This window comes from Chrysochloris asiatica, unplaced genomic scaffold (genome assembly GCF_000296735.1).
Source record: "Chrysochloris asiatica unplaced genomic scaffold, ChrAsi1.0 scaffold00098, whole genome shotgun sequence".
In the NCBI taxonomy this organism is placed as follows: domain Eukaryota; kingdom Metazoa; phylum Chordata; class Mammalia; order Afrosoricida; family Chrysochloridae; genus Chrysochloris; species Chrysochloris asiatica.
This window is the reverse complement of record NW_006408616.1, coordinates 8103779-8116278: the sequence shown is the minus strand read 5'-3', so window position 1 is coordinate 8116278 and position 12500 is coordinate 8103779. Positions and strand designations below refer to the sequence as shown.

Below are 12500 nucleotides of genomic sequence, written 5' to 3'. Positions count from 1 at the left end.
CTTTCTACTCTTGAATGGTTGACCATTCTATGGTGTGTGTGCTTGATTAGTGTTGCTGTCCCCTGTATATACTCATCACTTGCTTGGCTGAAGTTGAGTCATAGGAGTGAGTTTAGTTCTAGACTTGAAGGGTGACCAGGGCCAGAGTCTTGGGCTTCCACTAGTCTCCATCTGATCAGTATGTCTGGTCTTTCTTATGATTTTAAGTTTTGTTCCATATTTTCTCCCACTGCATTCAGGATCTTTTAATGTGATCACTTTCTGAGTGGTTGTTAGTGATGGTCAAGGACCATCTAGTTCTTTTGATCTTAGGGTTGTGGAGACTGATGTTCATGTGGTCCAGTAGTCCATTTGGACTAATCATTTCCAAGTGTCTTAAATTTTCATTACTCTTCTTTCCTTTGGACAGGAAAAGACCAGTATTTGCATCTTAGATGGCTACTCCTGAGCTTTGAAGATTCCAGTCACTACTTACCAAAGTAGGATGTAGAACAGTGTCTTTGTGGTCTCTGTTATGCCAATTTAGCCTGGTGTGCCCCAAGACTATGTTCTGAGACCCCATACCCAGCAACTTAAGGTGTTCAGTAATGTCTAAGTTTTCATAATTTTGCCCCTGTATGCTCTTCCATGGCGCTCCTGTTGTGGTTCTGTAGGTTATTGCACTAGACTGCAAAGTCAGTTTCAAGGGCAAGGTTGGTGATTCAGGCTCACCAGCTGCTCCTCAGAAACATTATACAAGGTCGCTATGGGTTGGAACTGACTTGATGCACTTAACTACAACAACAATGCTCTATCACATTCATGGATGTTTGCACCAAAGGTAAAGATCTTTGTACAAATATCCTCTGTCATAATTTTATATATTTGTGCATATTTTCCCACTCTCTCTCTCTTGCCCATATCCATTTAGCCTGTGTATCTATGCATTCCTCCCCATGTCTTTCATTGCCTTCATCATTCTTTTGCTAACCTCCTTTTTGTACATTGATTTCCCCATAACCCAAGTTAGCCCGAATCTAACCCCTAGCCAGTGAATTACTCCCTTTTCCCTCCCACCCTGGGTAATCATCAAAGAATGTTTCTTCTAATGTAGAAACTTTTTCTTAGCTTTACAATAATAGTGTCATACAATATTTGTCCTTCTGTGAATAACTAACTGTGCACATGACCCAACTCATGGTATTTTCAATATGCATGTGAAAGCTGGATAGTGAATAAGAATTGATGCTTTTGAGTTATGGTGTTGGAGGAGAATATTGAAAGGGGGGCTGGCAAAAGAACCAACAGGTCTGTTTTAGAAGAAGTGCAGCCAAAGGGTTCCTTGGAGGCCAGGATGGCCAAATTTTGTTTTTCATACTTCGGACATAATGTCGGGAGGGACCAGTCGCTGGAGAAGGAGATCATATTTGATAAGGTGGAGGGTCAGAGAAAAAGAGGAAGACCCCTCAGCGAGATGGATTGGCAAAGTGGCAGCATCAACGGGCTCAAGTGTGGCAACAGTAGTGAGGTTGGCCCCAAAGCGGGCAGTGTTTCTTTCTGGTGTGCTAAGGTCGCTAATGAGTCAGTACTGACTCGATGGCACCTAACAACAACAACAACTTCACTTAGCATAACGTCCTACAGAGTCATTCACGTAATGAGTTTTGCAGATTCATTGTTAATTCTTCAATATATAATATTCTGTTATGTGTGTTTATCCATTTTGCCACTGATTGACATTTAGGTTGTCTCCATATTTTTACAATTCCTTTTTCAATTTTTGATGGTTTCCTTGAAGCACAACAATTGTTACTTTTGATGAAGTCCAAGTTATCTTTTTCTTTTGTTGTTTGTGGTTTTAATATCATGACTAAGAATCCTTTGCCAAATCTGAAATCATAAAGACTTAGCCCTGTATTTTCTTCTAAAGGTTTTAGATATCACATTTAGGTGTTTTGATTCATTTTTGAGTTAATTTTTATATGTAGTGTGAGGCATGGTTTAACTTCAGTCTTTCACAATGTGGCTATCCAGTTGGTCTAACACCATTTATTGAAAAGCCTTTTCTTTCCCCATTGAGTGGGCTTGGCACCCCTGTTGGAAATCAATTGGCCGTAAATATGGGGATTTATTTCTGAGCTCTCAGTTCTATTCCATGGGACTGTATGTTATTTCTGTTCCAAGTACTACATTATCTAGATTAGTGTTTCTTTTCAATACGTTTTGAAATCAGGAGGTGTGAGTCATTTTTGTTCTTTTCCAAGATTGTTTTGCCTAGTTTGGGTCCCCTTGCAATTCCATATGTATTTTAGAATCTGTTTCCTCAAAGAAGTTAGCTTGGATTCTGATTATATTGAATCTTGAATTTGTCTAATACTGACATCTTAACAGGATTGTCTCCTGATCCATGAACATGAGTATCTTACTCTTTATTTATTTTAGCAAGTTTTCAGCTTTCATTGTCTAAATTGTGCATTTATCGTGTTAGATTTATTCATGTTTAATGCTTTTAGATGCTAGGGCATTTAAATTTTAGATGGTACTTTGTAAATGTATAAAAATATAATTAATTTTTCTATATTAGTCCTAGGTTGCAACCTTACTGAACTTATTAATTAGTTAACTTAGTTTTTATAAAAGATTCCTTAGGATTTTCTGTATGTATAAGATCGTGCCATGTACAAATAGAGATTGCTTTATTTTTTTTCTTTTCAGTCTGAATATCTTTTATTTTTTTCATATTTTATAATTTCCTTGGTTAGAACCACACAATAGAACACTGAATATAAGTTGTGAGATTGAACATTATTGTTCAAGGGGAAAGTATCCAGTCTTTCATTATTAAGTATGCTGTTAGCTGTGGAATTTTTCTAGATGTACTGTATCAAGTTGAGGAAATTCCCTTATGTTCCCAATTTGTTGAGTTGTTTGTTTTTTTTAAATGAGGTGGGTTTTTTTTTTTTGCAGTTACAAAACCAAAAATACGTATTCATTTAAATGTACAAAGGGCATATCCTCCTGCCCACACAACCCTTCTCAGTCCATGGGCCTGAAGCCTGAAACTGCTCTGTTTCTCCATGTCACTGTCTGTACTATCACTGCCTTTCTAAGTAAGGATCACATGTTCTACTCATTCTCTTCCTTCTTGATGTTCCTGAAATTAATGATTAACTATTGCCCTCTTTTAGTTAACACATCTTTTACAATTGCAGTTGTGATACTCACAATTAATCCTGCTAACAGTTATTCACAATTGAGTCATAAAATCCTATCACTGTCGCCCTCCATCCCCCTTTCACCAGATCCATCTGGAGAAGAGGGAAACTATTCTGAAACCAAGCACATTCATGAAAGCTTATAAGCCAGCCACTTCATGCCTTTATCGCCACCCCCACCCCCCCATATTTTATAACTTATGTCTAAATTTCTTGTCCCTCTCAACCCAGTACACTGAGGAAGCAAGGTTCTTCCTTGATATGAAGACTATTTCCAATTTAGTTGGGATTTTGAGTTAATACATTCATAGGCAAAAGTCTAATTTGTCAAATTGTAGCAATTTGCACTTGTTCACAGTATCAAACATCTTTATCTTCTCAGTTTTGAGTTATGGTCTACTAGCCCTCCGAACTATGTCAATGGGTACTAGCTCCAAGTTTGGGGGTACACATACATCTGCCTGCACTTCAGGCCACCTGGCCTTTTTACACTCAGCTTTAGCCCCCAGGGGCTAGGTCAGTGCCCACAGGCTCAGGAGTTCTCACATCTTCCTAAACATCAGAGCAGCTAGCCCTTCCTCTTCTTTCTCTTCATCTCAAGGTCAACAGTTGCCAATGCAACATGGCCAAACTCAGTTCAAGTCTTCATTGCTGCATTTCTCCCACTTCCACTCACAAGTAGGTGGTCACCAGCGAGCATGGTATACTCACAGGTTCCCTTTGAATTTCATTTCTAGAAGGGGGTTTTCCCTGATGGGCTGACTTCTTTCCTTGATGCCTTCAAAGCAAGCAGTTTGTTTGATATTTGAACAGCTAAATAGTCTGTTTTTTTTGTCTGCAGCCTTTCTTTGAATAAGTTCTCTTTTGTTTTCCCAGCAGTTGTAGGTTGGTCTGCATGTCTTTTCAAATGGGAATGCCCCAACTCAGAAGGGGCTCAGTATTCCACCTGAGGCCCCATATGCTACATAGGCTTAACAAGAGGACTAGTTCCCTGGGCAAATTCTGTTTCCCCTTTTAACAAATTAAATCAGTTATAGGCTGAAGGTGGGCTTAAAAGTTTTCTGTCATACTTCTTAATCTTCATTTCTATCATATGTAGATGTCTATTTTATAATAGTTTTGTTGTTGTTAAGTAACATTGAGTTGGTTCCGACTCATAGTGACTCTTTATTGGGTTTCTGAGGAGCAGCTGGTGAGCTTGAACCACCGACTTTGTGGTTCACACTGGCTTTGCAGTCCAGCTCATTAACCTACAACACCACACCTGGACTCCTTTACAATAGTTGTTATTGTTAAGTGCCATCGAGTCGATTCCGACCCGTAGCGACCCTATATAGGGTTTCCAAGTAGCAGCTGATGAGCTTGAACCGCCGACCTTGCAGTTCAAACGGCTTTGCAGTCTGGCGCATTAACCCACAGTGCCATACCAGTACTCAGAAGAATATTGGTTTCCCCTGCGTACTATTTACAATATTTACAGTAGTAGGTGGGGAAATCAATATCCATAAGATAATCAGACACGTAAAACTTTTTTTCCTCTCCTTTACTCATTTAGCCCAAGTCTTGATCCATGCATCTGTGTTGAGTATTTATATCATAAAAAGATGTTGGATTTTGTCAGATACTTTGTAGCTATGGAGATAATAATGTGATTTTTATTTTTTATTCTTTTGATATGTTTATTGCATGGCTTGGTTTTCAAATTTTTAATTAAGTTTGCATTACGTGGACTTTCTCACGTGGTCATGGTGTATAATCCTTTCCATATGTTTCTGGATCTTGTTTGTTAGTAATTTTTGGAAGGATTTTATATCTTTATTTCTAAGAGTAACACTGGTCCATAGTTTTATTTTTTTCGTGTGTCATATTTGTGTGACTTGCACACATACTTATCAGCATAATTGTTTTCCTTTTTGCTTAGCTGATGGCAGCGTTAGCTGCTGTTGGGCCTCCTAATCCTCGGGCAGATCCAGAATGCTGCAGTATTCTGCATGGTCTAGTTGCTGCAGTGGAAACCCTCTGCAAAATTACAGAATACCAACATGAGGCTCGTACTTTACTAATGGAGAATGCAGAACGTGTTGGAAATAGAGGACGGATAATTTGTATTACTAATGCAAAAAGGTGAGAAGTTAATTATAATCTTTCTTTCATTGAGGGATTCTTAATGTTCTGTTGGGGTTCTGTTTTAAAAAACGGGCAACATGGGACTCATTTCAATAACAAACTATTTCAATTGTCTTACAAGTCAATGTGATTGTTTTTTTCTCATGCAGTTTCACTTAGTTGTTGGATATTGGGACTGAGCACACTAAAGGCATTACAGTGCTGTAGGATCAGCACTGGATTGCAAACCACAAGGTTAGCAGTTCAAACCCAACATCTGCTCCTCCAAAATCCTATACAGTGTCACTATGAGTTAGAACCGACTCAGTGGCACTTAACAACAACAACAGTATAACAAGATGATCAGTGGTTCATACCCACCAGCCGTTCTTGGAAGCTCTATACAGAGACGCTATGAGTCAGAACTGACTTAACGGCACTTAACAACAACAACAGAACAAGATGTTAAAGAGCCCTGGTTGTGCTGTAGGATGAGCACAGGACTGCTACCCTCAAAGTCAGCGGTAAACCCACCAGCCACTTTGTGGGAGTACGACAAGGACTTTCTGCTCACATAAAGATTTACAGCTTTAAGAACCCTATACAGAATCACTGTGTTGGAATCGACTTGATGGCAGTGGTTTTGTTTGTTATAACAAGATGCTATAGCTAAATAAGGAGTCCTGGAGTGGTGCTGTACGATAAGCACTGGACCACAAGGTCAGTTTGAACCACATGTCAGCAGTACAGACTCACTAGCTGCTCCTCAGAAACCTTATACAGGGCCGCTATGACTCAACACCACTTAACAATAATAGCTAAATAAAAATCAAACCCACATTGAGTCAATTCCAACTCATAGTAACCCTATGAAGCCCTATAGGGTTTCTAAGACTAAGTATCTTGGGAGAAGACAGCCTCGTTTTTCTCACAGCAGAGCAGTTGTTGGGTTTGAACTGCCAACTTTGCAGTTAGCATTCCAGTGCTTATCCTACAGTGCCATCAGGGTTCCTATAGCTAAATAGTTTTAAATATTTTCTCAAACTCTTTTAGCCATAGTTTTCTGTGTTTTTTTATGCCATAGTGATAGCCATGTGCGAATGCTTGAAGACTGTGTCCAAGAAACCATTCATGAACATAATAAGCTTGCTGCAAATTCAGATCAGTGAGTATAACCTGCCAATGTGACATGTTAAATTCTATAGCTGTGTATTTTCTTTAAAATAATTTCTGAAAACATTATTAGTGATTGGTAGCATTCCTTTTAATTTTTCCTACCTCAATAAATTAGTCAAAAAAGGTGATCACAAGCTGCTCCCCCCATCCCCTTTATTTTGCAGCTGTACACTTTTTCCACAAGAAAAGTTGATCAGAAGGATTAATTAAGATACAAATTTGTAATGGTTTTGTCTCTCATGCTCTGTGCAATAAATTTATAAGATGAGCACATTATTAGTGGGATTATTCAGTATATTATAAATCAGAACATAGTGGCTCACTGCAGTATATGAATTTTAATCAAATAAGACTGTAAAATACATGTTTCATACAGTTACATTGTGAACTCTTGGACTGAGCTATTAATTTTCTTAGGTGGAATAATGACATGGTTACGAGGAAGATTGTTTTCACTTGGTTAAAGCATGCTGAAGTATTTCAGTGAAATATGTCTGCAAAATAAGGGTGTATATTTATGTATATGTAGAATAATCAAATGTAGCTAATAGTGAAGAATATAAGTGTTCATTAAATAGTATTTTTCTTTCAAATTTTCTGTTGTTGTTGTTGGTAAGTGTCATTGAGTCTGTTATTGACCTATAGTGACCCTGTATAGAGTTTCCAAGGAGCAGCTGGTGAGCTTGAACTGCCAACCTTGTGGTTCAAACCCACTTTGCAGTTGAGCGCATTAACCCTCAGCACCACGTAGGTTTGGGAATTAAAAGAAAAAAATGTTGAAGAAACTTTTTAACTTTATAATCATATATTCTTGAAAATAACCATTGAAATGTAATGACTAGCACTACCTAGTTTTGTTCTTAAGCAGTAAAAGGAAAATAATTGCACAATGTTTATTTGCTCTGTGGCAGTTTTTTGATTAATTATTGGAATTTTTCCTTTTTTTTATCTTTCAAGCACACAGAAAATTACTGTATCTTTTATTTGAGTTTAATTTTTATGAATTCTTCATTAAGTGTTTATACAACTGCAGCTATTATGCAAAGTACATATTTAGCTTTTGTGATCACAGTAATAACTAATTTTGGAAGCACAGTGTTCTAGAGTGTTAACCGTTCATTAGCTTCATCTGTCTGAATATCTTACTTAGTATATATTCTAAAGTGCTAAGTGACAAGTTTCTCTTAAGTCTTATGCAGATTCAGAGGTGTGAGTTGGTACTGATCCATACCTACCCAGTTGGTGAAGATAGTCTTGTATCTGATCGCCCTAAAAAAGAAGTAAGTACAGAAGTAACTGAAGAAAAGATTATTGTGAGTTATTAATACATCCTTAATAAGGTTAGTATTTAAAGTGATACACATTGCCAATTTTTTTCTGCCAGGAAAATATTCGAAATTTTAAAAGAAATATGTATACTAAAACACCTGGACTCGTAAAATTATTATTGACAAATTATAGAATTTATAGTATTTGTCTCCTTTGCCTGCTTTTGTTAGCATTTCAATTTTAATTGATTGGTGTATAGCCATACTTAATTTGTATTATTCTTCAACTACTTTAATAAGTGTAACTGAATTTCAGTTACTTTAATGACTGCTGTTACTCTATAGAAAAAATTTTTTGCCCCTCATAATAGAAAAGCAATATAATCTTTAACAAAAATATACACTAGTAACAGAGAATTTTATGTTACCCATCTGGGGGCAATGGGAACTAATCCTCAACCTTGGTTCTACTTTTCCAATAAATGTGATCAATTTTAAAGGAAAGGATGATTATGTTGATTGTTACTTGGATTCACAACACATAGCATTTTTCAACAATAATCTATGTTTAGGAGTCCTGGTGTGGTGCATAGGATAAGCACTGGGACCACAAGGTAGGTTTGAACCACAAGATCAGTGGTTCATACCCACCAGCCATTCATCTGAAACCCTATAAAGGGTTGCTATGAGTTCAGAACCGACTCGACACCACTTAGCAAAACAACAACAACAAGACTATATTTAAGGAGTCCTGGTTGGCTGCAGGATAAGCATTGGACTACTAACCATGAGGTTAGTGGTTCGCATCCATTAGCCACTCAAACGTACATTCTTAGAAAGCTGCTATAGGGTTGCTATGAATCGGAATTGACTTGGTGACTGGGTTTGGTTAGTCTGTGTTTAGAAATATAGCTATATACATTTACATACCAACTTGTATTTTTACCTAATTCTGTAGTCTGAAATCTATTAAACCATATAATCAAGATGCATTGTTAATTATTGGTGATTGGAATGGGAAAGTTGGAAATAAAGAAGCAGGATCATCAGTTGGTGTTAGAAATGATACTAGAGATTGCATGATAGAATTTTGCAATACCAATAGCTTATTAATTGCAGATACCTTTTCTTTCCCCCACCTCATAAATGGTGACTGTGTACTAGATGAAATACAGTGAAATCAAATTGACTACATCTTTGGAAAGAGGTGGTGGTGAAGCTCAGTTTCATCAATCAGAACAAGGCCTAGGGACTGACCATCGAACAATCATTGCTCATATATGAGTTCAGGCTGAAGCTGAAGAAAATTAAGAAAAGTCCACAAAAGCCAAAGTATGACCTTGATTATATCCCGTCTGAATTTAGAGGTCATCTCAAAATCAGATTTGATGCAGTACACTAGTGTCCGAAGACTGGATGGATGAGTTTTGTAGGATGATATCAAGGATATCACACATGAAGAAAGCCAAAGGTCACTAAAAAGACAGGAAAGAAAGAAAGAAACCAAATGGATGTCAGAGGACACTGAAATTGCTCTTGAACACAGAGTAGCTAAAGTGAAAGGAAGAAATGATAAAACAAATTAACTGAACAGTACATTTCAATGGACAGCTCCAGAAGATAGTAAATTATTATAATGTATTGTATAAAGACCTGAAGTTAGAAAACCAAAAGGAAGGAACACTGCACAGTATTTTTCAGGCTGAAAGAATTGTAGAAAAAAATTCAAGTCTCGAGTTACAGTACAAAAGCAAAACATGATGCTTTTTGTTCCCACAAAGATTTATAGCATCAGAAATCATATATAGGGTCACTATGAATTGCAAAAGACTATAAAAATCTCTTTTCAACTATGTTGTTGTTAGGTGGCATCAAGTTGGTACCTACTCAGAGCAGTCCTATGCAGAATGAAACACGGCCCGGTCCTGGGCCAACCTCACTTGAGCCCATTGATGCTGCCATTTTGCCAGTCCATCTTGCTGGGGGTCTTCCTCTTTTTCTGACCCTTCACATTACCAAACATGATATCCTTCTCCAGCAACTGGTCGGTCCCTCCTGGCAATGTGTCTGAAGTTTGAGAGATGAAGTGTGGCCATCTTGGCCTCCACGGAGCACTCTGGCTGCCCTTCTTCCAACACAGATCTGTTGGTTCTTTTGGCAGCCCATGGCACTTGCAATATTCTCCTCGAACACCGTAACTCAAAAGCATCAATTCTTCTATGGTCTTCCTTATTCACTGTGCAGTTTTTGCTTGCAATATGAGGTTATTGAAAATACCATGGCTTGGGTCAGGCGTACTTAGTCCTCAAGCTGACATCTCTGCTCTTCAACACTTTAATTCTTGTGCAGCAGATTTGCCCAATGCAGTACGTCGTTTGATCTCTTGACTGCTGCTTCCATGAGTGTGGATAGTTGATCCAAGAAGAATGAAGTCCTTGACAACTTCAGTCTTTTCTCCGTTGATAAAGAACGTTTATTGGTCCAGTGGTGAGGATTTTTATTTTCTTTACATTGTGATACAATCCGTAGCAAAGGCTGTGCTCTTTGATCTTCATCAAGTATTTTTTTTAAGTCCTACTTCATCAAGTAAGTATTTTAAGTCCTCTTCACTTTCAGCAAGCAAGGTTGTATCCTCTACATATCGCAGGTTGTTAATGAGTCTTCCTCCAATCTTGATGATGCGTTTTTCTTCATAGAACCCAGCTTCTCAGATTGTTTGCTCAGCATACAGGTTAAATAAGTATGGTGAAAGAATACAACCTTGTTGCACACCTTTCTTAATTTTAAACCATTCAGTGTTCCCATGTTTTGTTCGAACAGCTGCCTTTTGGTCTATGTACAGGTTCCTCATGAGCACAATTAAGTTTTCAGGAATACTCAACTATGTAGGAAGTATCAAAAGAACATGGAAGAAATACATAGAGTCACTGTAGCTAAAAGAATTGGTTAGTAGTTAGCCATTTCAAGAGTTATCATATGATTTTGAACAAATGTTATTGAAGGAAGAAGTCCAAACTACATTGAAGGCATTGGTGGAAAACAAGGTCAGGAATTAACAGAATACCAGAAATGTTTCAACCCATGTATGCGGTGCTGGAAGTGTTTACTCTTCTGTGCAAGGAATTTGGATGACAGCTTCCTGGTTACCCGACTCCAAAGAGATCCATATTTGTGCCCATTCCAAAGAAAGGTGTTCCAACAGGAAATTATTGAACAATATCATTAATAGAACATACAAGTAAAATTTGCTAAAGATAATTAAAAACCGGTTGCAGTAATAAGCAATAGCTATCGACCAAAAAATAAAGCTGGATTCAAAAGAGGACATGGAGCAAAGAATATCAATGGTGATATCAGATGGATCTTGACTGAAAGCAGAGATATGTTGTTATTAAGTGCTTTTGAGTTGGTTCTGACTCATAGCTATCTTACATAGGGTTTCCAAGAAGCGGCTGGTGAGTGTGAACTGCTGACTTTGTGGCTTAAACCAACCTTGCAGTCCAGTGCTTTATCCCACAGAACTCACACCAGGACTGTATATCTGTGTAATTGTCACTGACTATGCAAAGACTTTCGTCTGTGTCGATCAGAAAAAATTACAAATGCTATGAAGAATGAGACTTGTTTTGTCCTATTGAGTCTGTTCCCACTCATAGCAACCCTGTTATTAAGAGACATCAAGTCGGTTCTGACTCAGCAACCCTGTGTATGGTTTCCGAGGAGTGGCTAGTGAACTTGAACTGCTGACCTCGTGATTCAAAGCAATCTTGCAGTCCAGTGCATTAACCTTCAGCGCCACACCAGTACTCCAATAATAAGACTAGAACACTTAATTGTGTTCATGTAGAACATGTACCTAGGTCAAGAGGCAGTCATTTGAGCTAACCACAAGGTTCGTTGTTCAAACCCACTAGCAGCTCTTCAGCAACCATATACAGGGTTGCTGAGTTAGAACAAACTCGATAACAGCAGGCTTATTGTTTGGTTGAAAAATTGGCCATGGAGATGAATACATTTCTAGACCTGAATGGTGACTAAGGACCATAGTCTTGGGGTTTCCACCATTTCTATCTGACCAGGAAGCAGGATCTTTTCTATGATGTTGAGTTTTGTTCCACATTTTTCTCTCACTCTATCCAGAAGCTTCTGATGTGAGCCCTTTCAGAGTAAATGATAGTGATAGCTGGACATCATCTAGTTCTTCTGGTCAGCATAGTGTTTTTGAAAGCTATTCATCCATATTGTTGACTGCTTCACTAGTTCATTTTTACATTATTAATGTGAGTACTTAGAAGTGTGAATACAGGGCATGTCTTACGTAGTTGATGCAGCACGTAGGCTGCTGGATCAATATCTGCTGCTTAAACACGTGATGATTTTCTGTGCTGTGTGAATGAGTCTACAACTGTTGTGTGCAGTTTTGTGCCATAGAAGCTAACGGGGCTAAGAGGACTTGAGAGTGAGGGAATCAAAATGACTGAGTGTAGAAAGTTCAGAGAGTATAAAGCCATGACAGGGTGGCAGTGGAGGAACTCATTCCACCATCACTTAGGTGACTTCTCCAGGGTGAGGCTTATCTGTTACCCTTGGGATGTACTAACCTTCACAATTTCCCCAAACGAGGGACACTTCACTGGATCATTTATCTGAGTGATGACTTTCAGCTTCCTCAGCTTCCTCAGAGATAGATCTAGTGTTAGTGGGAGGAAAATGGAAGAACAAGGCAGATGGGGGAATAGGCAGGTTTGCATGGGCT

General features: G+C 38.2%; 1 protein-coding gene across 2 annotated transcripts in view; it reads left to right on the top strand.

Annotated features, from left to right (window-relative positions):
- The window catches only part of ASUN (asunder spermatogenesis regulator), a 50841-nt gene that overhangs the window by 15786 nt on the left and 22555 nt on the right, over positions 1-12500 (top strand). For both annotated transcript variants that reach the window (XM_006866957.1, XM_006866958.1), the window contains 3 exons: positions 5116-5318; positions 6385-6465; positions 7666-7756. In XM_006866957.1, coding sequence (XP_006867019.1) covers positions 5116-5318; positions 6385-6465; positions 7666-7756 — 375 coding nt within the window. The remainder of the gene's footprint in view (positions 1-5115; positions 5319-6384; positions 6466-7665; positions 7757-12500) is intronic.